The 26,146-nt window shown below is 43.6% G+C and overlaps 1 protein-coding gene across 1 annotated transcript in view; it reads right to left on the bottom strand.

Annotated features, from left to right (window-relative positions):
* The window catches only part of Stk32b (serine/threonine kinase 32B), a 270,329-nt gene that overhangs the window by 171,232 nt on the left and 72,951 nt on the right, over window positions 1-26,146 (bottom strand). Inside the window, exon 3 of the mRNA NM_022416.2 lies at window positions 10,803-10,954. Coding sequence (NP_071861.1) covers window positions 10,803-10,954 — 152 coding nt within the window. The remainder of the gene's footprint in view (window positions 1-10,802; window positions 10,955-26,146) is intronic.

Genomic DNA, 26,146 nt, shown 5'->3' on the forward strand with positions numbered 1-26,146 from the left:
GAGAAATGAAGGATACCTGTCATTCCATGGGGAATGAGTTTATAATTGCCTTCAATTGAAGACAATGGGAGCTGCTTCCTCACCTATGAGTTCATATAGATAAAAAAGGACATCAATAACAATCTGGTGGTGTCCCTAACAGCGCAGGCAATTCATGTTGACAAACAATGATCATATGGACCAGTGAGATCCCTGTGCCATCAGATCATCTCACAGTCTGCCCTTAGATGTTATGGAGTCAATCATGATTGCGGTGGAGGATCATTTCACAAAGTCATTTCTGCCACTCTGGTGGGAACGTGCCTGGGGGTAGCTGGCAGCTGGCATCAGAAGGAATAAGGGGAGAGGGTGCTGGCTGAAGGATAGAGACAAGTGGGATCTGACAGGACATTTTATAAGTGCTATGTTTCCTACTTCTTGGTGAGTGCTTGGCCATAGGGCCATCTAGGACATGACAAAGTCTACAAGCTACTAATGAAAGCAGGCATCTAGTATGAAGAATGGATAAAAGAATGAGAAGGGAGCCTGAGAAGAATTCTTTTTTTTTCTTTTATTTTTTTTTATTAGGTGTTTTCCTCGTTTACATTTTCAATGCTATCCCAAAGGTCCCCCATGCCCACCCCCCTAATCCCCTATCAACCCACTCCCCCTTTTTGGCCCTGGCGTTCCCCTGTACTGGGGCATATAAAGTTTGCAAGTCCGATGGGCCTCTCTTTGCAGTGATGGCCGACTAGGCCATCTTTTGATACATATGCAGCTAAAGACAAGAGCTCCCGGGTACTGGTTAGTTCATATTGTTGTTCCACCTATAGGGTTGCAGTTCCCTTTAGCTCCTTGGGTAATTTCTCTAGCTCCTCCATTGGGGGCCGTGTGACCCATCCAATAGCTGACTGTGATCATCCACTTCTGTGTTTGCTAGGCCCCGGCATAGTCTCACAAGGGAGAGCTATATCTGGGTCCTTTCAGCAAAATCTTGCTAGTGTATGCAATGGTATCAGCATTTGGAAGCTGATTATGGGATGGATTCCTGTATATGGCAATCACTAGATGGTCCATCCTTTTGTCACAGCTCCAAATTTTGTCTCTGTAACTCTTTCTATGGGTGTTTTGTTCCCATTTCTAAGAAAGGGTAAAGTGTCCAGACTTTGGTCTTCGTTCTTCTTGAATTTCATGCTTTTGGCAAGTTGTATCTTATATCTTGGGTATCCTAAGTTTCTGGGCTAATATCCACTTATCAGTGAGTACATATTGTGCGAGTTCCTTTGTGATTGGGTTACTTCACTCAGGATGATACCCTCCAGGTCCATCCATTTGCCTAGGAATTTCATAAATTCATTTTTTTAATAGCTGAGTAGTATTCCATTGTGTAAATGTTGAGGGGCATCTGGGTTCTTTCCAGCTTCTGGCTATTATAAACAAGGCTGCTATGAACATAGTGGAGCATGTGTCCTTCTTACCAGTTGGGGCATCTTCTGGATATATGCCCAGGAGAGGTATTGCTGGATCCTCCGGTAGTACTATGTCCAATTTTCTGAGGAACCGCCAGACTGATTTCCAGAGTGGTTGTACAAGCTTGCAATCCCACCAACAGTGGAGGAGTGTTCCCCTTTCTCCACATCCTCGCCAGCATCTGCTGTCACCTGAGTTTTTGATCTTAGCCATTCTGACTGGAGTGAAGTGGGATCTCAGGGTTATTTTGATTTGCATTTCCCTGATGATTAAGGATGTTGAACATTTTTTCAGGTGCTTCTCTGCCATTCGGTATTCCTCAGGTGAGAATTCTTTGTTCAGCTCTGAACCCCATTTTTAATGGGGTTATTTGATTTTCTGGAGTCCACCTTCTTGAGTTCTTTATATATATTGGATATTAGTCCCCTATCCAATTTGGGATAGGTAAAGATCCTTTCCCAATCTGTTGGTGGCCTTTTTGTCTTATTGACGGTGTCTTTTGCTTTGCAGAAGCTTTGCAATTTTATGAGGTCCCATTTATCGATTCTTGATCTTACAGCACAAGCCATTGCTGTTCTATTCAGGAATTTTTCCCCTGTACCCATATCTTCGAGGCTTTTCCCTACTTTCTCCTCTATAAGTTTCAGTGTCTCTGGTTTTATGTGGAGTTCCTTAATCCACTTAAATTTGACCTTAGTACAAGGAGATAGGAATGGATCAATTCGCATTCTTCTACATGATAACCGCCAGTTGTGTCAGCACCATTTGTTGAAAATGCTGTCTTTTTTCCACTGGATGGTTTTAGCTCCCTTGTCAAAGATCAAGTGACCATAGGTGTGTGGATTCATCTCTGGGTCTTCAATTCTGTTCCATTGGTCTACTTGTCTGTCACTATACCAGTACCATGATGGGGATGCATCAACTTCAGTAAGTTGCCCTGGGACTTGCATTGCAAGGAAAATTTTCACCTCTGTACAAAGTGGTCTTCGACTGGAGCTAAGAATGAGGAAGGCAAAGCCAAGATTCTGTCTTTCCTGAGCCACCCAGCCCTCTGAAAAAGCAGGTCCTGGTTCCTTCTGGGCTTCCTAAATACACATATCCCAAGACAGGAGCCACATGCAAGAATGTGATTCAATATGGCAAGTAGAGTCAGGTGCCCACACATGACAGACACTGCTTCAGGTCCTTGGAACATGTCGGGACAAGAAAAGCAGGAACATTGCTCCAGGAGCTCACATTTCCTCTGGTGATAAGAAGTGTCCTTAAGGAAATGAATGGCCACACCAGCCTACGACATCCCATGGGTTGTGCTGGACCAAACAGGATGTTTACGGGGGAGATGTAAAGAACCCCCACCTCTTATAGAGATTTCCCATAGGAAACATTGCACTTGTAAAATGTCCTATGAGACTCCAGCTTGCCTCAGCTCCACCTTATAGAAACACCCACAAACCCCTTCTTATAAAGCCCTGACAACAAACCTAAAAGATGATCCCATCAATGGTCTTCCTGGGGGACCAGAGAGTTTGTTTGGGTTACTTATACAGATGCACTGGAAAGTCTTTGCCTAGCATTACAGTACAGATGGAGGCCCTTTAGTTAGCATACCCAATTTATCATTTATCACATCCCTCAAGATGGAAGGCACATGTAATTAGGGCAGAACAACATACAAATTGCTGGGAGGAACAGCTGGAATGTCAGGTAAGGATCCAATGCCTCCCCTGCCCCTCTCTGAAGGAAATCAATAACTAGACCTAATTATGATGGACTCTTGGAAGCAGGCACAGATGATCTGATGAAGTGGTTATTTTGCTTAGAGGACACCATTCTACAACACAGGGTAACATGACAGGGATGTCCAGGAACTGAATTAAGCCAAGCAATCTTCATGAATCCAAAAGCCAAGTAGCCCCACAGAGAAACAGGCTGACTGTTGGCTCTCCTTTAAGGTCTTCTGATGAAACCCTGTAGGAACCAGAAGCCAGAGTGTTCACCCATAGAGCTCAAGAGGGAACAAGGAATGACATGCCTGGTACACATCTTGCTTTAGGATCAGCAAACATCCTAAAGTCCTCACATATTACTGGTGAGAATGACCCTCATGTCACCATCTACAAAGACTCTTCTCATTTACAGGTGACCACTGATAAGGCTCAAAATAAGAACCTAAGTCCAGCTGTGAGGTCCCCTGAGGCACTGGTAGGTGCTCCATGCAGGGCAGGGCCCAGTGTGATAATGCTATGGATAAACCCAGTCACTGATGGTGCCACGGAGTAGCCCCATGCACCTGCTACTTCTACTGACCAAGTCTGCAAGCTGCTGGGTGAGAGTCTTCTGTAAAAGTGAGGTAGACCCTGCTCAGAGTTGGGAATCCGACAAAAGCATGACAATGGACATGCCAGGGAATTTCCCCCACACTCTAAGGCTGTTTTCATCTAAGTGTATTAACTGTGTTGCTTTTCTTTCAACTTTGCATGAGCATAAGGCTGGAGATCTTTGTAAGGAGAGCTGAGATATGGCGCAGGGGAGCAACCCAAGTCTGGAGATACAAAGATAGAAAGGGAGACCCCACTGTGTTCTTAGGAATCAGGCTCAGAGGAGAAACACTGAAGAGACCCTGCAAAGTTCTGGGCAGTGTTCACCCATGTGCCTATTTGCCATGTCATAGCATGTCCCACCACTTCACAGGAAGGGGCAGCTAAGCCTTGGAAGGAACAGTGGCTGACATTACATTGTTCACAGTCAACAATGCAGGGAGAAAATGGTGCAGGAACCATCCTGCTGAGAGTAGGAGGGTAAGCAGATCTGAAGGCTGGGTCTTGGCATATCCCATTGGATGCTGCTATGTTGAGTGGGTCCCTCAGAGTCGTGGGTCAAAGACTCAGCCTCCAGATATGTCTTAGTGAGGTAGGGAGCAAGGGCCTTTGAGAGTTAGTTGAGGGCTGCCCATGATGTCATGGGAAGGGGCATATAAAAGTGGGAAGAGAGATCTGAGCCAGTAGCTTCCTGTCTCACTTCACAGTATCCTCTACCACACTCCCAGCATCCCTCACCAGATCTGGTGCCATGCTCTTGGATTTCTCAGCCCTTAACAATCAGAAGCTGCGGAGACATGATACTGTCCGTGATGTAGGTTTTACTGGATTAGAAATCCAGGTGATGGTTGAGATGTGAAATTTTCAGAGGGATCCTCTCCTAGGTGAATCCCTGAGCCTCCTCAGAAAATCACCTCAGGCAGAGGAAGCAACAAAGATCTGTAGGAGGAGGTTGTGTGGATGTGGGGATGGAGGGAGGCTGCCACCTGACTTTGAAACACAGGGATCCAGGACCCTACTGTCCGAATTTAATCGCACTGATTCAAGCACGTGAAGGCTTCGCGTTAAAATGCATTACATTCTAGTGCAATTTTGGTGCTTCTTGGCATATGAGCTTAATATTAAATCTCTTGATTGCCAAACATCCATGGGCTTTATCTACACACTGACTGCCTCCTGCCAGCAATTTCATGCATATAAATTGTCAGCAAATATATAGATTGTTATCAATGCTTCATGCTTTCTCAAAGAAGTGTAAAATATGCATGGCATGACACTTCAGAATTTCCAAAAGGCTGTTATCCCTTGGGTTTCAGTTGGCCTGTGCCTTGTAGAACACAGGAAAGGCTGGGTGTTCTCCCCGTTTCACAGGTGAGGAAACAGGCCTTTGAAAGGCTCTGCCCCATCAAGACCATGGACCATTTCCTGCCTCCACTACTCTGTCCAGCATCTATGCATCATCCCTTTTCTCTTGAGTTCAAACTCATTCCTCTCTCATCTTGATAGTTTAGAGGCGTAGCTATGAGCCAACTTGCAGAGAGAAGCTGAGAGATCCTAGGCTATGGTGGAAGATTTGAGCCCAGCAGGAGAGTCAGAAGCCAGCTTGTATTGACACCAAAAATCAACTGTAACTTTTTCAGAAAAACTTTCAAGCTGTCTGACACCAGCTTATTAGATTTAAATAAATAATGGATACCTTCTACTCCTCGGAGAATAGAAAACACTAGGAACCAGGGCTTGTCCCCTTTTCCCTACCCCAGGAGAACTGGTTAAGAATTTACTATTGTACTCTGGCTTCTCATCTCAGTTCTGCCTTGGGTGAGCTTTAATCTTGTGGGAATAATCCAAACCCCTGACCTTGGCCTCTCCAACTGTAAGCTGGAGATGGAAATGTCCAGCTCATAAGACAGTGCTGAGGATACACTGAGATCAAGGAGAAAGAGCATCACTCCATAAGTGACGATAAATCACTGTCACTACAATGGTAGAAAGAGCATGGTGGTATGGTCTCACTGTGAAGTGATCTCAGTGTGGCATGTCCCCATGGGCTCATGTGCTTGCACACTGAGTTCTCAGTTGATGGTGCTGTTGTGGGGTTTTTGGATGCTGATCCCGAGCTGGAACAAGTGAGAGACTGGGAGTCAGGGGGGAAGTTGTATGGGCTATAGCCTATCCCTGAATCCCACGGAATTCCTTACTTCCTGATCTACTAGGATGTAACAAGGCATGTCACTAGTGCCCACTGCCTCAGACAGAGCACCAATTCCCATCCTTCCATCCAATGATGTAATTCCTCAAACTGTGAGCTGAAACTAATCCCATCCTCTCTTTGGTTGCTTTTACCTGCTACTTGGCCAACCCAAGACGGAAAGTAACAAAGACATACATAATTCTGGGATTTAGTTACAGAAGAACACATGGGAAACACAGAAAGTAGTCAGAGAAATCTGCATGAAGGTGCCATGGCTTGGCAGCTCAACAGAGCCAGGGATCCTAGGAGTCCTGGCTTGTGCACAGGACTCTTTGTGTTGCTCCTTGGTGGGCTGTTGAGTCCCTCGGTAATTTCTTGACACACCCAGACAATCTCCCTGGCCCAGCTGCACCACTCCTGAGCCTTGACTTGCAGTGTGGCCACTGGCTTCTTACACAGCTCTCTGAGCATCAAGGTGCAGCTTGTGAGCTGTGTGGCTCACACTCAGAGCCCCTCCTCCCCATTCAGAATAGCAGCCCCTGACCATCGCAACAAGAATGAAAACCTTCCTCTCTCTCTGTCTTCTCTCCTCTCTCTTACTCTCTCTTTCTCTCTAGCTTCTCTCTCTAGCTTCTCTCTCTAGCCCCCCCTCTCCTGTCTTACTCCCTGCATTTCTATAATAAAGCTCTAAAACCATTTTTTTTTAAAGAATGAAAACCTGGAGTCCTCACAGCTTGAGCCAAAGACACCAAGGACAGTGCACATGCCAGGACAGTTCAAGAAAGAACCTTAGGCAAGGCAGCACAGCCTCTTCCTCTGATGCTAGAGGTTACCATGGTGATGAGAGGGAGTGTCTTAGATACATAGAAGCCAATGACATCACAATTAGAGTTGTAAAAACCTCACCAGCATTGTTCTTCTATATGTCAGGGCTTGACTGGGATGCCCAGTCCCCAGGATATAATGGGTGTTTGGAATCTCTCTATTTTAATAATGAGAGAGAATACCAGAGAGTCACCGAGGGAACAAAGTTGTAGCACAGTGCTTCCAGTGTGAGACTGACTGTTCTCCTCTTCCAGGAAGATAGGGGTGATGATTGGACTCAATTCTGGTACTTTTATCTACTACAGCACCTAGCAAACATAGCAGTACTGAACAACTGAATTTCCTTTGTTCCAGACATTGAGGCACAATGAAGAAGGATGCCTTGGTCCCTCCAAGAGTAGAGCACTGCTAATGGAGAAGGCAGATGAACTCAATATTGCTGCCCTGTCCTATAATAGCTGAGCATCTTTGGGAGGATGCAGAGCTATATCATCTCTGGACACTTGGAAACAGGACAGTGCCTGGCTTCCACCAGAAGTTCAGGTTCAGGAAACACTTGGCTGCTAAGTGGAGGCTTACAGGATAAAGAGCATGCACTCTCAGGAAACCCTGACTAGTGGAGTTCTAGAAGAGGAACAGGTATGAGGGCCTGGAGAAGTGAGCAATGATGTCTCAGTTACCACTCAGAGGCCACTCAGGTTAGCTGCAGTAAAATGCACCAAGACAGAAATGGGGGAGAGACTGAACACTATAGCAGAGCCCAGCCTTGGTAGACCTCATTCTGTTGACTTTAAGGAGCCACAGAAATCCTTCATCCACAAGTCAGATCTGCATTTTGGCAAGATTTCCCTGTCAGACAGGCTGGCGGTTGTTGAATTAATCAATTAAATATATCCCAGCAGTGGGTTCGCTACCTGTCCCAGTAGTTTACATCCCTGAGTGAAGCACATATACACAGCTTTTACATTTTGATATGCCTTAAACAGTGCAGCAGCTGGTCCACTTCCTAACCTCCACATGGTTAATCCACCTCCTGCCAATAATCCTGAGTTACTACTTACTAAATTCTCTATTTGACCTTGGCTGCCGTGGACCCTGAGAGCTGCCCAAGTGGGCCTCACTCTCCCAGCTCCTGCACATGCCGGCTATGCCTCCCTGTCCTCCACTCTTCTCAGGCATGGCATCTCTCTTCTCCTTCTCTTTCCCCCCGGCATGGCTGCTCTCCTTCTCCTTCCTCCTCCTTCTTCCAGTCCCAAGCCTGAATCCTAAGTCCCACTTCTGTTTGCTCTGACCAGCCTTTAGCTGCTGGCATCTTGTTTACCAACCAGAACCAACTGGGGGTCCCTTAGTGGACATGCTGACTCTCTCATGTGAACAATTTGGGGACCCAAATTAACATCAGAATACAAGCGACATTAGGTCAAGCCCCCTATGGGCGGTAACTGACTACGGTGTGTGTGCACATGCCCGTTTGGAAGCTGTCTGTGATTACTTCTGAGAAAACGGCGGCAGTCTTCTATAAGGGACAGATCATTTGTAACAAACGGGTTCTTGGGGGCTTTGACTCCTCTCCTCAGCATCTGAATCTTCCTGCTTTACCCAGCACAGCTCTGAGTTTAAATGATTCTCATAATCTTTTTTAAATTTTTTAAATAATTTTTCCATTTTTATTAGATATTTTCTTCATTTACATTTCAAATGCTATGCTGAAAGTCCCCTATACCATCCCACCCATCCCCTGCTCCCCTACCCACCCACTCCCACTTCTTGGCCCTGGTGTTCCCCTGTACTGGGGCATATAAAGTTTGCAAGACCAAGGGACCAATCTTGTTTAAATAAAAAAAAATCGTAGGGTGGCATATGGACATCTGTGTCTTGGCTTGTCTTATGTCTACTCATAGGTTCCAGAACCATTGTTATGACACGTATTAACATTAAGTTTAGGACCTGTCCCCTTCCTAGATGGTAAGGTGCTCACTCTCGTGACTGTTTTGTCTAGATTGTGGCAAGTGTCTTCCTTATCCAATTCTCCAATGCATGTGAACACTAACTCTAGTAAATAAATAGAGCCAGTGAGGTTGATGGAAATAAACTTCAAGTATATTATGCAAATGCAAATAAATTGCCTACCCACTAACCTTTAATCAAGCCAACAACAGCCTGGTACCCAACACTCGAGATACACCTTTCAAAGTCTTCATATGCAATACTGAAGGAAAGAGAAAGATGTGGAGCCATGCATGAAGATGAGATGTTCAGCCAGAGCGAGCCTGGAGGAAGGAACTCTGGTGACCGTGGAGACCAGTCATGGAAGGGCTATCCCTGTCAAATACCAAGCAGGTTGCTTGTTTCTTATCACTTCATTTAGTTTGTAAACAACACCATGACATCAGCATCCTATCCCTTTGACTTTGCAGATGAGAAAACAGATGTAGAAAGGCAAGAGGGCTTTCTTTCAAAACCTGTGCCTTCACCAGCTAAGCTGACACACAAGTGCTATATACTGGTTACTTACTCCTCCCGGGGTTCTAGAGGATGGATTCAGGGCCAGGCAGCCGGCATAGTCAGCTCTGGTGAGGATGCTGGCTTCCCTCCTGTCTCATAGACAGTATCAGCATCATATATTCATGTTCCCTGGCCCTTTCTCCCCTCCCATCATGCATTCTCATTCTTCTCATCAAAGTTGGAGTCTGGATTGGGACCCCTGGGTACACAACTGCCTCCTTGATGACATTTATAGATTAGATCCACTGAGGTCAGGCTTGGAGGAAGAACATTAGGCAATCTTATCCCACTCCTTCATTTTGTCCCAACTTGGGGCTCCTTCAGGCACCGTACTCCCCCCACTCTCTATCATGCAATTTTTCTTCCTCTTTCTCCTTCACCGGGGTTGTCTTCATCCCAGGAGAGCACCGCAGCTTCACTTTACACAGGTGAAAATATTGCGCTTGACAGCTCGGCTTGGGTTATCACAGCTCGGGAGCACAGATCATTCATTCCACAGAGGCAAAGCTGTCATGGAAACTAATCAATGCTAGGCTTCCACTGGTGCCAATCACAGAGCCTGTCAGTGAGGAAGAGCGATGAGAGCAAGCCTTCTCAAGGCTGCAGTAATTCATCCTCTACGAAATGAACCCTGCAGCTGGCATACAGTTAATACAAGGCACAGAGTCCCTATGAACCCAGAAAGCACCTCCATACTACTCAGACTCCTAGGAGGGCAAGAAGGCCTCACAGAATAACTAGAAGGAAGTAATATGCCAAAGAGAAGGTGGGTGGGGAATCTGGCAAAGCCAGGAACTGCCTGTCAAGGAGATAGGTGGAGGCCATGAAGGCAGATAGCCTGCTGTCAGCTCCTTCTGTCTGCTCACTAGTAACACGAGTCAGTGACCCCATCTGAAAGAGGCACATAACAGAGTAATAGGAAGAAATTCGTGAGGGCACTTGGAATGCACAAGTGAAGTCTTGGGGACAATGGAGAACTTTGCGGTGCCTGACTAACTTAGCAAAAGGAGGTGTCATGTACAAAAGCCCAGAGGCAGGGAACCATCAACAGGCTGACATTTCTAGAATGCAAATTTGAAGTGGAAATTATGGTCAGGGATGGGGATGGAGAGAAAATTCCAGAAACATGGATTATAGGAGACTAGGTGTCAGAGTCAAATGATGGAATTGAGCATCTCCATTCAGGGAAACCATGCTATACAGAGTGAACCATGAGCTCCAAGTCCTTCTTGCCATTAAGATGTTGTGTGGGACTTTATAAAATACTGGATTCAGGACACCATTTAGCATTCCATGAAACCTACTACATATGTTTTCAAATATAAAGAAACAAATTTGTTTTCAATTCTGGTTCATTTAATCAGAGAATGGGGTAAAAATGAATCCTGGAAGGTTCATTAAGTGAACATACCCTATAGAATATTTGGGAGTTTATGGACCCAGACACTTGGATCCTTTCCCTTTTTGGCAGTGCCAAGACACCATTCTTGGGGACCAAGTCACCTCCCACTCACCATAGGTTCACCAGGAAGGGGTGCTCTAATCCCTGCATGATCTGCAGCTCCCGGAACACGTTCCGCACCTCATCCCTCTCCACACACTTTTGCTTGTTCATGTACTTCATGGCATACATCTTCTTTGTGTCTCGCTTCTGCACGATGCATACCTGCAAGACAGCCAGAGGGAATGGCACTCAGGACAAGGGGAGAGTGAAGAGGAGAAGGAGGAGGAGGAGGTAGAGGAGGAAGAAAAGGAGTGTCATCCCCTCACTGACACTCCATTCCATGCCTGGGTTTCATTCATTCCAACCGCTTGCTAGTGAAGCATATTGGCTAAGCCTCTCTGAATCTACAAAGGAGGCATCAGACCAGATTTAGCACTTAAATGTGGACAGTGAATAATGGATGTTGACTCAACACTGAAAATGCAGCCATAGATTCAGAAGATGGAAGGAGCAGCCCAGCCCTCTAGAAGCTCACAGCCCATTAAAGGCAGTAGTGACTGCAGTTTTCAAGCATGCATACCAATGACCATGACTCTGGGATACATGCACACATCCTGTGGGTCCCCTCAGATTCCAGAAGCTTCAACCTCAAGGCATATTGTATATCAACAGTAAAACAAAACAAAACAAAACAAAACAAAACAAAACAAAACAAAAAAAACCCACTCACCCCCCAGAAAACACATCCACGGAACATCTGGGCATGCATGTTTTGACCCTGCCCTAGGATTACACCATTGATATTTGTGTGTGCATGCTGCCCCAGTAACCTCATCCCTGGGATACTTGAGGAAACCTGGAGGGACAGAGTGGAGCAAACCTAAGAGAGAATATGTTCTTTGTGCCATAGGCAGGCAGAACTGAAAAGATTGGGAAATCCAAGCCTGCTGGAGTCCACATGATGCCAACTGAAGGCCATGAATGCTTTTCATCTTGCTTTGGTTCAATATTTCCTTGCTGCCCTCCAGTTCTTCTCTTTTTGGAATAGGAATGTTTGTTCTGATCCTTGTATAAGTATAGGGCTTGATTTTTGTCTTTATTTTATAGAAGTTTACAGTAGGATTGTACTGAGTTCCAGAAGAGACTTTGGACTTTTGAATAGTGTGGGAACAGTTAAGAACTATGGGGACTTTTTGAAGTTTGAATGACTGTATTTTGCAGTATGAGGTAACCGTGACAATGCAGGGACCAAGGATAGAGTGTTTTGAATGTGGAATGTCCCCCATAGGCTTATGTGCTTGAACACTTGGTCCCCAGTAGGTGGTGCTGTTTTTGGATGATTGTAGAACCTTTAGGAGCTTTGCTGGGGGAAATGGTTTCTTAGGACAGGACCTTGAGGTTTTATAGCCCAGTTACATTTCACGTTCCCTCTCTGCTTCCTGTTTCTCTAAAATGTGAGGTGTCCCAGCTACACCTGTCAGCACAGAGCCATTTGCCTCTAGATCTTGTCATCCACAGTACACTTTATTATTTTAAACGCTAAGCCAGAGTGAGCCATGCCTTGATAAGGTGCTTCCTGAGGGGCTTTTAGCTACCTCAAGAAGAAAACCAGCAGCTATACTTGGTTTCAGTTACCCACAGTCAACAGTGGACTGAAACTATTAAACCTTCATAGACAAATCACTCATAAATTTGGAACTGCTCATCATTTCAGTATACTACCATCCTACACTTTCCCACTCCATCCTGCCCAAAGTATCCACACTGTATGTGCTACACTACAAATAGCACTAACAAGGCCTTTTTCTTTTTATATTATTTGAGAATTTCCTGCATGTATATAATGTATTTCTTCAAATCCATCCCTTTTCCTTCTCCCTATCTTTTTTATCTCAGCCACCACTATTCTGTCTTGGTTTCCTGTGCTCTTTTTTAAACTCACTGACTGCACTTACTGTATATGGGTGTAGAACAGTTTGCTGGAGCATGATAACATCCAGGAACCACATTCTTGAAGAAAACTGACTCTTCTTTTCCCAATAGCACCATGACTCGCTAATTACTTCCCAGAGATGGGTGGGGCTTTGTGGACCCCTCCCACATCCGTGCTGGGGGAGGGGGGTTGACTAGCTTGATCTTGGGTTGCTCTTCTGTATGCAGACACAGGTGCTAAGAGTTCATGAGCATTTCCCTGAAGATGCCCACTGCCTCTGGTTATTAAAATCCTTCTACCAAGCCCTCAAGCCTGAAAACACTTCCAAATTCCTTCTACAAAGCCAGTATTTCCCTGATGCAAAACTAAATAAAGACCCAACAAAGAAAGTGAATTATAACTCAATCTCCCTGACAAATATACACATAAAAATTCTCAATGAAATACTTGCAAACCACATTTAAGAAGCATCTAAAAAATTGCTCGGCATAATGAAGCTGACATCATTCCAGAGATTCAAGAATGGTTCAGCATATGTAAATCATTTATTGTAATCCACTATATAAGTGGTCTCAAGGACATAAACCATATTATCATTTCACTGAATGCAGAAAGGTCTTGACAAAACTCAACACCCCTTCATGATAAAAATTCTGGAGAAATTAGGGATATAGGGGATGTGTATCAATGCAATGAGGGAAGTTTAAAACAAGCTCACAGCCAACATCATGTTAGGCTGGGAAAAACTCAAAGCATTTTCACTACAATTAGAAACAAGACTCCCTCTACTTTTGATCAATGTAGTGCTTGAAGTCCTAGCTAGAGCCATAAGACAAGTTGAGGAAGAAATAAAGAGGATACAAATAGAAAGGAAGAAATCAACATATCTGTATTTGTAGATGATATAACTATCTATAAAATACCTTAAAGATTCCACTAGAAAACAATAACTGATTAATATGTTCAGCAAAGTAACAGGATACAAAATTAATACCTAAAATCAGTAATTTCCTATATGAATTAAGAAATATACTGGAAAAGTAATAGGGGAAACAATACAATTCAAAATAGTCTCAAAAAAATCTTGGAAAAAAATCTAGCCAAAGGTGTGAAAGGCTTGTATTTAAGATATTAAAAAAGACATCAGAAGATGGAAAGACCTCTCATGCTCATGCCAGGATTAGTGACATAAAAATGATCATTCTACCAAAAGCAATTTATAGATGCAATTCAACCCCTATCAAAATTACAATGCAATTCATCTCAGAAACTGCAAAACACAATATCAAAACTCATACGGAAAGACAAAATGCGTAGGGTAATCAAAACAGTCCCAAGCAATAAAAACATTGCTGGAGGTACCTGTCTCTGGTTTCAAATTACATCATCGAACTAAGGTGATAAAAATAGCATGGTAATGGTGTCACCTTGCACAAAGCTCAACTTCAAATGGATCAAAGACCTCTTCATAAGATCTGATGCACTGAACCCAATAGAGGATTAAGTATGAAAACAGTACAGCTGATAAGTTCAGAAAAAAAAAACTTTCTGAAAGGAACCTGGCCATGCAGGCATTAAGAACAATAATTGATAATTGGGCCTCGTGAAACTAAACAGCTGCTATTTACAAAGAACACCAACTTTCAGGAGAAGTAGAAGCCTACAATAGAATGGGGAAAAGACTTTACCAGCTATACATCTGGCAGAGAGTTAGTATCTAGAATATAAAAAGAGCTCAAAAAAATTAAACAGCAAGAAAATAAACAATGCAATTAAAAATTAGAGCATGGAACCAAAAGTGTTCTCAAAAGATGAAATACAAATAGCTGAGAAATAGTTTTTAAGTTTTTCAGTATCATTAACCATCAGGGAAATGCTAATTGGATCTACGATATTTTGTCTTAAATGAGTCAAAATAGCTAAAATTAAAACAAACAAATGCAAGCAAAAACAAAAGCCAGATGTTGGTGTGGATGTGGAAAACAGGAACACATTTGCTAATGATGGGAATAAAAGCCAGTACATCCACTATGGGAATGATTGTGCAGGTTTCCAAAAAAGCTAGAAATGGATTTACCACATGATCCAGCTATACCACTCCTGGAAATATACCCAAAGACTCTATATCTTACTATAGAGATACTTGCATATCGTGTTCACTGGTGCTTTTTTTCCACAAAAGCCAGAAGCAATAAACAACCCAGATAGTATAAACAACCCAACTAGCAAATCAATAACGAAAAAAAGAAGTGTGTGTGTGTGTGTGTGTGCGCGCGCTTGTGTGTGTAATTTAGTCATGAAGAAAAATAAAATTATAAAACTTAGAAGTAAATGGACGGAGCTGAAAATAATCATTCTGATGGAGGAAAGCAGACTCCAAGAGACAAATGTCACATGCTCTCATATGTGGGGACTAGCTTGAAATACTTAAATGTACATGTTTAAATTGGAGTACCGATAGAATATGGGAAACTTATAAGGGGTCATGAATAGGGGTTCAAGGAAAGGGAGATAGATTGCAGGTGGTGTGGAAGGGAAAATGTAAATTAAGGAACATGAAGGGTTAGATATGGTGAGAGTGGGAGAGAGAGAAAGGTAGAGGAGATAGTATGTAGAGGGATAATCGGAAGGCCTCTTCTGACTTGTGCCATATAACACTGGTTGTGTTTATCTGACCCCTATGGACCAGCATGTATCACAACTATGCCATTCTCCTCACATAACATCATCCATGTCTGCACAATCTCGTATCATCACAAGAACAAGGCAAATACAACACACTAATGCACTTTAGAAGAGAAAGTCCTCGTTCACATCACTTCTACTACAGAGTGTTCCTAGAATTGTTCTGTTTTATCATTGCTGCTAATTTCATGTTGCATTGGCCTCACATAGTAAACTATTACAGGCAGGTTTGCATGTATGTATGTATGTATGTGTGTGTATATGTATATATGTATATGTATATGTATATGTATATGTATATGTATATGTATATGTATATGTATATGTATATGTATATGTATATATATATACATATATATTTTAATACTATATGAGTTTTCAGATACCAAGTAAGTAGGTGTCTTGAAATGTTGCCCTAGGAATGGGGTTGTTAGTGTATTTCCAAATAAGGTTCTATTCTAGAGATCAAGAAAACATAATTTGGCAATTGCTATTTAACCTACCATGGCTGCGATTTCCACCCCACCTGTGCAGATACAGAAAATGAAGCACTAGCAGGTTTCAGTGATTTCTTCAGACTTAAAAGTCAAACCCCATCTCTCCACCTCCCCATCTGTTAATCACCACTGACACTGCCTTCCCGGGGGAAATGATGTGGTAAAAGATACTAGAAATAAGACAGTGGGGCAGGTAGCGGGCTAAAGAGCTCTGGTTTTCTCTTGACATCTCCAGATGCTCTTCTGTTAGAAATTAGACCCCTTTCTGCTGCCACACACTCTGTATCTGTTCAAGACAGGGGGGATCCTGAATGTACTGCTCTCCCTCACCAGAACTGAGTAATTCAAAGTTCATCCTGCACCCCAGGAGAGAATCTACATGATATTAAGGAAGTGGATGTCCAAAGACAATAAATGGCATCTGAATCTCCGTGGATTACATAGGGCATGCTGTTAAACCTCCAAAATATTATCTTTCCAGGCAGTGAAATCGATAACATGAAGTCAAAGGTCTGAAATTCTTCCGTGTGCAGTATATTTGAGACACAAAGTATAAGTAAGCAATTGTTCAGTACATAAAGGCCTTCAGTGACCTGTGGGAATTCAAGCAGACTCCTGAAGCCCTGAGACCACGTCTGAAGGCAGACAGTAGTGGGTGGATAATGTCATCAATCAGAGCCTCTTGTTTCTGTTGCTTCTCATTTGCATTCTCAGAAGAGGACTGGGAACCAAACAGGAGACTGGAAGATGGTAGATTGGAGACAGAACGATTCTGCATCGCAACAAATCTAAAACAAGTTGCCAGATGTATGGTTTCAGAAAGAGCCTTTCCTCTGCTGACTAATTTAGCAGCCACTTCTGTAAACCTGTGGAGTTCCATGGAAGGGAGAAGAAGTGTCAATTCTGTCTCATGAATGCTGTGGAACAATAAACCACTCAACAGAAGCAAGGTGGGAGGTAGACCAGCAGTCTCAACTAACCCAGACCCTGGAGATCTCTCAGACACTGGGCCACCAACCAAGCAGTATACACCAGCTGATATGAAGCCCCTGACACATATACAGCAGAGGACTGCCTGGCGTGGCCTCAGTGGGAGAAGATGTGCCTAACCCTGAGAGACTTGGGACCCCAGGGAGTCAGGAGGCCTGGTGGAGGTTGAAGGACGGGGACATCCCCTTGGAGACAAAGGGGAGCAAGAATGGAATGAAGAACCATGGGAGGGCAGATCAAGATGGGGTAATGACTAGACTGTAAAAAATAATAATAATAAAAGTAATAAAAATAAAAGAAGTAAGGGTAGGAGGTGGGCTCTCTCCTCCAGAGCTGCCCAATTTTAATTTATAAATTTCAAAACAGGAATACTTGACATATATGAAAATCAAAAACAATATGACTGATCTTAAAGGTTATCACTTCTCAATAGCTCAAACCAAAAGTAACAAAATGATTAAAATGCCAAAGGGTTTGAAAGTGTACTTTTAAACTCACGAGTAAGTTCAAAGAGGGTGCAAACTAGCAAAGTAATAAAGCAAGAAGGTCAGTTCAGGATCTGGACAACAAAAACAGCATTGTGGATAGGAAATTAAGCAAGAAAGCTAAGATTCTGAAACAAATGAACAAACAGCAAAAGTCAGAAATGTTGTAAATGAAAAAAATCAATGACCCAACAAAACAAAATAGTGGAAATCATTACAGACTAGCAGACTAGTTAAAGGTAAGAAAGAATATCAGAATCACAAAAAAAGAAAAAAAAGGAGAACAATTTAGGAACTATTATAGTCAACCAGCAACCAAGAAAAAAAAATAATAAATACAGCCACAACATTCAAGAACTCTGAAACATGAACAAAAGATTAAGGAATTTCAGGGTAGAAGGAGCTGAGTTTCAAACTAAAGTCAGGGAAAAAAACCTACTCAATGATATTACAAAAGAGAAAAATCACAAACCAAAGAAGGACATGGACCACAATTCAGGAAGTATTTTAAATCTCTAACATTCATTACCAGAAAAAAATCTTTCCATATCATTACAGAATAAAGACACAGTATTAATAGCCACAAGAGAAAAATGCCAATCACAACAGCCGTCTCATCAAAATGATCTCAGACCTCTCAGCAGAATGCTAAAACCCAGAAAAACGCAGATTGACTTCACCCAAGTTCTGAGAGCAAACAGCTACCAACCAACAATGCTGTTCCAGCAAAACTATCTTTCAAAGTTGATGAAGAAATAACTTACATAAGAATCACAACTTAAACATCCATGAACCCTGAGCTCAGGCTGTGAAAAAAATATCTGAAAGCATTCTACACAGAGAGAAAGAAGATGGTCACAAGTGAAATTCATAGGAAAACAAAACAAAACAAAACCAACGAGGCAAATAACCAAACACAAAACTAGGAAATAATCAAACTTGTCCTGCTCAGTCATCCAGGAGACTCCTGAGATGAATGAGGAAGAAAAAGCAAACACAACAACAACAACAACAACAATAATAATAACAAGAATTAAAGGAATCAGCAAATGTCTCTTGATAAAAACTGTAAATATAAATGGCCTCAACTATGTAAACGAAAGATGAAGACTAACTCACTGGATCGATACACACTATGGTTTCTATGGTTTCTTTGGTGGGGGTGTGGGGTACAGGGTGAGTGTGGGTGTGGGTGTGTGTACTTAAATGTGTGTGGAGGCTACAGGGCATCCTTTGGTTGGTTGTTGTTCCTGAAGTGGAAGCTTAAGGGTTCTTTGGAAAGTCGGTTGGGTCTTTGCTGGGGCAAACATGTGAAGGAATGTTTAGCTGAAGTGGACAGTGCTGGCTGAAAGAAACATGTCTCATTGGCAAAATACAGACTGAGAGTCAACAGACAGAAAACTATATAACAGGCAAACATAATCCTGTAAAAAAAAAACATGATAAAATGCCTGGACAAAATATTAATGGATGGCTTCAACACCCCATTTTCAATAGGTAGGTCATCTAGACCCAAAGGTAGTGGGGCTGCAGAGATGGCTTAGCAGTTAAGAGCATTTGTCACTCTTGCAGAGAGCTTGAGTTTGATTCCCAGCACCCACGTGATGGCTCACAACATCCATAACTTCCAGTTCTAGGGGATCTGGAGCCCTTGTCTGACCTCTGTGGCACAAGACATGCAGAGTGTACTTGCATTCATGTGCAACAATGAAATGGAAGCAGTAATTGTCTCCTAATTCAAAAAAGCCCAGGACTCGATAGATTTAATGTTGAATCCTACCATACCTGTAAAGAAAAACATCAATGCTCTTCAAATTTTTCCATAAAATAGAAACATAAGAAACACTACCTAACTTGATCTGTGAAACCAGTATCATTATGATTTAAACATAGCAGCTTAAGTTAAGGACACAACTAAAAGGAACTATGAATTATTTCCCCAATGTTTAGAAATGTAGGAAACTATCAATGAAATTATCAAAAGGCAATTTCAACAACCTGTTTAAAAAAATTTTTGCACACCTCCGTGCAGTTGGTTTCATCAGGAATTCAAGGACATTTCAACATGCATAAATCAGTAAGTAGAATGTAACATGTAAATATAATCAAGGATAAAAACCATGAGATTATCTTGGTAGATGCAGAAAGGGCTTTTAAAAGTCCCTGGAGAAATTATGAATAGAAAAAGCATAACTCAACATAATCAAGGCTATATACGAAAAACTTCCAGCCATCATTATACTAAATGGAGAAATACCGCAAACATCCATCCTAAAATAAAAAACCAGGCACGGGTGTTCACTGTCTTCAATCTCATTCAACACAATGCTAGAATTTTTATATAGTAAGTAAGAAAGAAAAGAAATGTAACATAAACAGTTAAAAGATAAACTAAAAGTTTTTCTATGGTTTCTTTGGTGGGGGTGTGGGGTACAGGGTGAGTGTGAATGTGGGTGTGTGTACTTAAATGTGTGTGGAGGCTACAGGGCAACCTTTGGTTGTTTGTTGTTCCTAAAGTGGAAGCTTAAGGGTTCTTTGGAAAGTCGGTTGGGTCTTTGCTGGGGCAAACATGTGAAGGAATGTTTAGCTGAAGTGGACACAGGTGAAAGACTAAGGCAGACTCATGAAGGAATGTTTAGCTGAAGCAGACACAGGAGAAAGGATGCTCTGCTAAAGCAGGCACGTGAAAGGATACGTGATAAAAGATACTTTGCTAATGGCATGCATGTATTGGTTCACCCTGCATTACATTGCATGGTTAAACTGTATTTGTTAGGACTCCATAAAGAGAAACTCGCCAAAAAAAACTTCTGGTGGTGTGCTGCAGTTTCTTGCTGCTTCCTCTGACTGGGGCTGATTGGCAGAGTGATGTCAGCTGAGACGGAGCCATGTGCTAAGGCAAGGCACATGCTGAGGCAAGACCTGTGCTGAGGCAAGACCCATGGAGGACATGTGATGTTTGGAAGGATTATAAAAAGGACTTGATGGACAGTGATGGGGGTTGAGCTAGGCTTGCTAATGGAGCTAGCAGTGCAACACTTGTGGGTCTCAAGTCTTCAATGATCTTCACTTCCCTGAGAGAGGCACAGCTGAGAACTTCTCCTAGAATTCCTCCTGGCCCCTCCTACTGACTTGTGCTGAGGCTGAGACCTGGCTGTCTCAGCTAGGTCATGTCACCACTGTTGCTAACCTGGCTCTACCAACTGGACTGCTGGTGTTTCTGTGAAGTGTTTGTGCCTGGATCGAGCTGCCCCTGCCTGCTGACCTGTGAACAGAACTGCCAGTTTCCAGACAATACAGGTGGGAGTTGCTCCAAAGAACCTTTCTAAACAAGTCTGCTTCCCCCTCATCCTTTCTTTCCCACTACCTCTGGTAGGCTGAAAGGGAGATTACAGCATTTAAGAACCATCATTAAAAATAGGTTTTGAAAAAAAGTTAAAATTAATTCCTCAGCTTCTTCCAACTTTTCCTTTCAGATATGGCCTCCCTTTGGCCAGGCCCCATGTAGGCCAGCCTGCCAAGTCAGAGAGCTCCAGAGATCCACCTGTCTTATCTCTCTCTTGCAGGGATTACAAGCCCATACCACCACCATGCTCAACACTTGTAAAACTTGGGTTTTGGGGAGGCACTTTACTGACCCCACCCCCTCAAATGATCTCCATTTACAGTCTTACCCTGAACTTAAAACACCCTAAGAACATGACCAGAAAACTTTTGGCTTTGTTCAACACTTCAGCAAAGTTGCAAGATAGAAAAGCAACATACCAAAAGAAGCAGTTTTCCTACATACTAATGAATTTGCTGAAGCAAAATCAGGAAAATAAGCCAGTTCTCACAGTAGTGTGAAACAGATGCTAAGGACGGTGAAAGGCCCCTACACTGGAACTTTGGAATATGGAATATAGAATATTAGAATATTAGAATGAAACTGAAGTAAGCCCATTGTGTCAGGAAGGAAGATGCTCTAGAGACAGGTATGACCCTCCTATTGGCTGTTAAAGCAGTGGTTCCCATGAAATTGGAATTTTCCCAAGAATCTCATACTGGAAGGAGGAGAAGAAGGCTGAATCCTGTACAAGGCAGGGAAAGGATTAGTCTCCCATAAAATGACGGTTCTCGTGTGGTTCTGACATTTCAGACTAGACTAGTACTAGAGCCACGAGAATAACGAATCAGTGGGAGGCAGGACCATATCTTGAACATGGATGCTTAGTGATAAATACCTCTATCTATTTGAGCCTAAACCTCATATCAGAACCTGAAAATGGACTTGGGTGTATCATTGGACTACTTTATTTCTTCCTTTTACCAACATGGCCATTATGAATAAATGTCCTTATTTTGATTTTTAGTTGCCTGTTGGCTTCATTGTCCTACTGAGAAGGAGTGCCCCAATCTACTTGGTTAGGGCCTGCCAAGGCCTAACAGCTCTAGTAACAGCTGCAGAGAAGTGTTGCCAGGTGATGGACCACTCAACACTTGGAATCAGCCCTGAATACCTGGGCTAGCCCCTATTAGCTCTAAATCTCAAGATTGCCATGCTGTAGTAGAATCTACAGCCTATGGCTATGCGTAGCTTCCATGCTGGCCAAATGATCTGGAGTGAAGATCAGCGTTGTGGCTTATAGACACCCTGTCTAGGTCCTGGAAGTACCTGTCATGAAACTCTAAAAATAGGCCTTAAAGCACTGACCTGCCTCAATAAGGCTGCCCCAAGCCTTGTCCACAGGAAATCACAGCTAATGAGGCAAGAACAAGCGATCCAACCAAAGCCACCCTAAGCTGCCCACAAGGGAAGGCCTCAATTAACTTCTCATTAGTAGAAATCAATTAGGCTTTGGGGTTATCATCAGTCACTGTGATGTGTTGGAACAATAAACAAACACTAACTGGTGGAGAGTGTGCAACTCAAGCAAGGCAGAAAAGGCTCCCAAGCCATCAAAAGGATGACACCTGTGAAGAATCCTCACAGCACCCGCATCCCTTGGGCATCACGATCTACTTCATGTCCCCAGCACTGGCAGCTTTGACCCATGAGCTCCCCAGAAATCCCAGAGGACATATTAATTTTGTGGGGGTTTCTTGGTTTGGTTGGTTAGTTTTGCCTTTTCGGGGGGGGGGTTGAAAGAGGGTATCGTAGTGAACACTGATGGGCAGCCAGAGTTGGGTAGAACTTTCTAGAAACTTCTTTTGGCTACCTCTTCATTACCCTTTTTCTAGCCAGAGCTCTCACTACCCTTTTGGCTGCTTAGTCATCTCAGGCCCCTGGGATGTCAGCATTAGCTGGGGACTGAGGGTGCATCTCCCATTGTGAGCCTAAGCTGTCCCTTCCTATCTGTGTCTACAAGGCTGGGCCCCAACCATCGGTGTCTCCCTTTTGCAACCCACCTCCAGTCACCCCGAATGAAAAGCAGAGCACTTCAGTGTCCCATCTCACCACGTGTGGGCTCCACCATTTACCAGTTCCTCTTGCTGAGCCTGGTTCCCAGTGTGTTTCCATTTATCGATGCTCTTAATCCCGTGAACCATCTCCTTGATTAACCTCTTTCTGTGTGTGCCACACCTTATTAATTCTATACTTGTTGGAGGAGCCCCAACAAATGTGCTGGCAAGCATCCAGACCTTTGAACTCAGCCTTTGAATCCTAGTCTCCCATGCGCCTGTGGAGTTGTGGAGGCCATTTCTCCTGGCACCTGCTATTTTTCCATTACCTCCTAAAGAGAGAGTTCAAGCTTGCATAGCTTTGTACTTTACTGTTGTGAGGGACAGTTTTATGTCATCTTAATACAAGCTACAGTTAGATTGGAAGTTAGAACCTCAATTGAGAAAATATCCCTAGCATAATGGCCTGTAGGCAAACCTGTGGGGTATTTTCTTAATTGGTGATTGATGTGATAGGGCCCATTGTAGGTAGCGCCATCCCTGGGCGGATGGTCTTAGGTGCTATAAGAAAGCATGCTGAGCAAGTCATATGGAACAAGCCAGAACATCAGGTTCCTCCATGTCTCTGCTTCAGTTCCTGCCTCCAGGTGCTGCCCTTGAGGTCCTGCCCTGCCTTCCTTCTATAATAGACTCTAATCTGTAAAAAGAAATAAACTTTCTCTTTCCCAAGCTGTTTTTGGTCATTGTATTTATCACATCAATAGGAACCTGACTAAGACAATTGTAAAACATTGTCTAGTCCCTAGTCATTATATTCAAAGACACCAGTGTGTGAATTGAACCCTGTGGAGGATTCTTAAGGTGGCCTCCATGGGGTGGCTGAAACACCAGCGCTGCCTGCCATGGCCTGGTACCCCACGCCTGGATATCTAACTTTTGCTGGTGCTTACATAAGTTACTCTTCAATGAACATCATGGTGATTTTGTGTCAAAGGTGACAGAGACGGGCGTGACAGAGATAGATCGCCTTGGGTGAGGTGTTCCAAGAGTTGACATAATGGGATAAATTATAATCTCCCAAATTCATATTTTGAAGTCCTGGCTGTAGAATGTGACTCTTTAAAGAGAAGCCTGTGGTAAGGACATGGGGAAAATAAAGTCACAGAGTGGCCCTCACCCAGTCTTCCCTGGGGTCCTCATTTGGAGAGGTTGAGGATATAGGCACACACTGAGACATGACTATTTGATGAGCCTATCTGCAAACCAAGGAGAGAGGAAACAGTCCTGGACACACCTTGATCTCAGTCATGACCTCCAGAGCTACCATGTCTTGAATGTAAAATGTCCCCAAAGATTCATTTGTCAAATCTTAGTCTCCAGATGGTGACGCGATGGGGCCGGTTAACCTATGTGTGAGCTCATGGATGAATGCACTTTTGACAGATGGGGCCTGATTGGAGGCAGCAGATCAATAAGGGTTTATTTCTGATGTCCTCATCCCCATCACCCCCCTGTCTCTGACAAAGACAGGAAGTGCAAGGTGAGCTATGTTGGGAGCAGAGCCCAGGACTTGCTCGCTATAGAAGAAACTGAAGATGTGGATGAGCGGGAGACCTGCCTTCTGGTTGGAGAAGCAAGCGTCTTTGACAGGAAGTGTCCTTGGCCCCAGCCAGAGTTTGGAGGCCTCGTAAGGGGGCATCTCCTGTGGCAATTAGCAATTCATTAAGTCATTTCCTGGAGCCACAATGCCCTCCAAGAATGCCTCCAACCAAATGCACTAATTAATATGAAAGGAATAAATATTTCATTGCAAACAAATGGATCCCATCCTTCCTCGCTATGTCTGGGAGAACAAGGGCAGCTCATACGAGCATCTCCTTTAAGCCTTCTATAAAAGGATTCTGACAGAAGAACAGCAGCCGGGGAAGTCCGCCAACTCGCCCAGAGGCTTGTGGTTGGGCCAAAATTGCAAGCCAAAGCTCACACACAGAACGCTGCTTCACAACTTAATTAACTGACAATTTCCCAGACAGAGCAACCACATATCCTGAGTCCTGCCTGGCAGAAATGATGCTTTGTATCAGCCAGACATGGGTGACCATGTGCCCACAGGGACCTCGGTGCTTACCACAGGGCCTTTGCACCTACAGTACCCTCTCGACAGAACTCCTGGATAAACCTGGAACTGCCTGGATACTAAGCTGGTTTTTTTGCTTCAAAACAAGCCATTTTCCACACAGCGTTTACACGCAGCTGTGCAGACCTGGCAACTTGGGACAAGACAGCTGACCTGGGCTTGGATATGGGGAGTGCCTGTCTCTGTGCATAACAAGGCAGTACTGAGTCTGGTTTATTATCTGGGCAATGCCAGCTCAGGTTTATCCAGAATCTTCCTGTGAGGAACATGGGGGGCTATTATCACGTAACTCCAGGCTACATTCTGTGCTTTTGTTTTTTTGTTTTTGTTTTTTGTTTGTTTGTTTTTAATGCACAGGCTGCCTCTGGCCAGTGGAAGAAGTTCCATTTCTTTTACTTCAGTCCTAAAGTCCTCATACAGAGGGCCCCATCAACACTGACATGGCCAGGGGAAGCCCTGAGTTGGTTTTACTGCAGGCCCTCTCTACCCTCTCCTGAAAAGGACTCGGACCTGTTGCTGCTCAAGCCCATGCCAAGGGGCTACCTCCCCCTGGATTCATGTCTGCTGCTCTGCCAAAGGGTACCCAAAGGCTGGAGCCAGCAGCAGCTCCCAGAGTGGGCTACACCAGTGTGGTGGTCACACCTCCTCAACCACCGCTTGTGTTTATCTTTCTTTGCTTAGAGCCTCATCATTTCCTCCTGTTAGACAAGCCTTCAACATCAGTCTCTGTGGGGAAAAAGGCCACTCACAGCATCAACCTGTTCTCTGATACTTAAGGGACAGTTCCACTCACTGAAGGTGGATGGTGTTGCTTGAGTCTTGCAACCCCTTCAGCCTTCAACCCATTGCCAGGTTAAACCATGTCGCATCACATGCCCATCTTTGGGGGTACATGATTGACAGCCACCTTGGACTCCAGTGAGAAGTTGATGTGTCCTCTGAAGAAAGGGATATCATTACCATAGGAAGGAGTTGGAAGAACAGAATGGGCATCTAAAACCCTCTGTGACTTTCCATTCCCAATCTATATTAGAAACACGCACCCAAGTTGAATGTCAGTTCACTCGCTGGCCCAGGTACTTAGAGCTGATACACACCAGAATTGCCCCAAATCCAAAGTATTGTCACCAAGTGGCCAGAATCCCATTCACTATACTTCAACTACCCCAGAACACAGACCCGAAAGGGTTTTTTTTTTAAAGCTATTTCTTCCTCAATTCAGTCATCAGAAGCTGTTAGCTTTGGTGGCGCATGAGAAGTGAGACTGCTCCCAGAATGCATGGGAAACGTGATTGCTGCAGGTCC

This window comes from Mus musculus, chromosome 5, assembly GCF_000001635.26.
Source record: "Mus musculus strain C57BL/6J chromosome 5, GRCm38.p6 C57BL/6J".
NCBI classification, from domain to species: domain Eukaryota; kingdom Metazoa; phylum Chordata; class Mammalia; order Rodentia; family Muridae; genus Mus; species Mus musculus.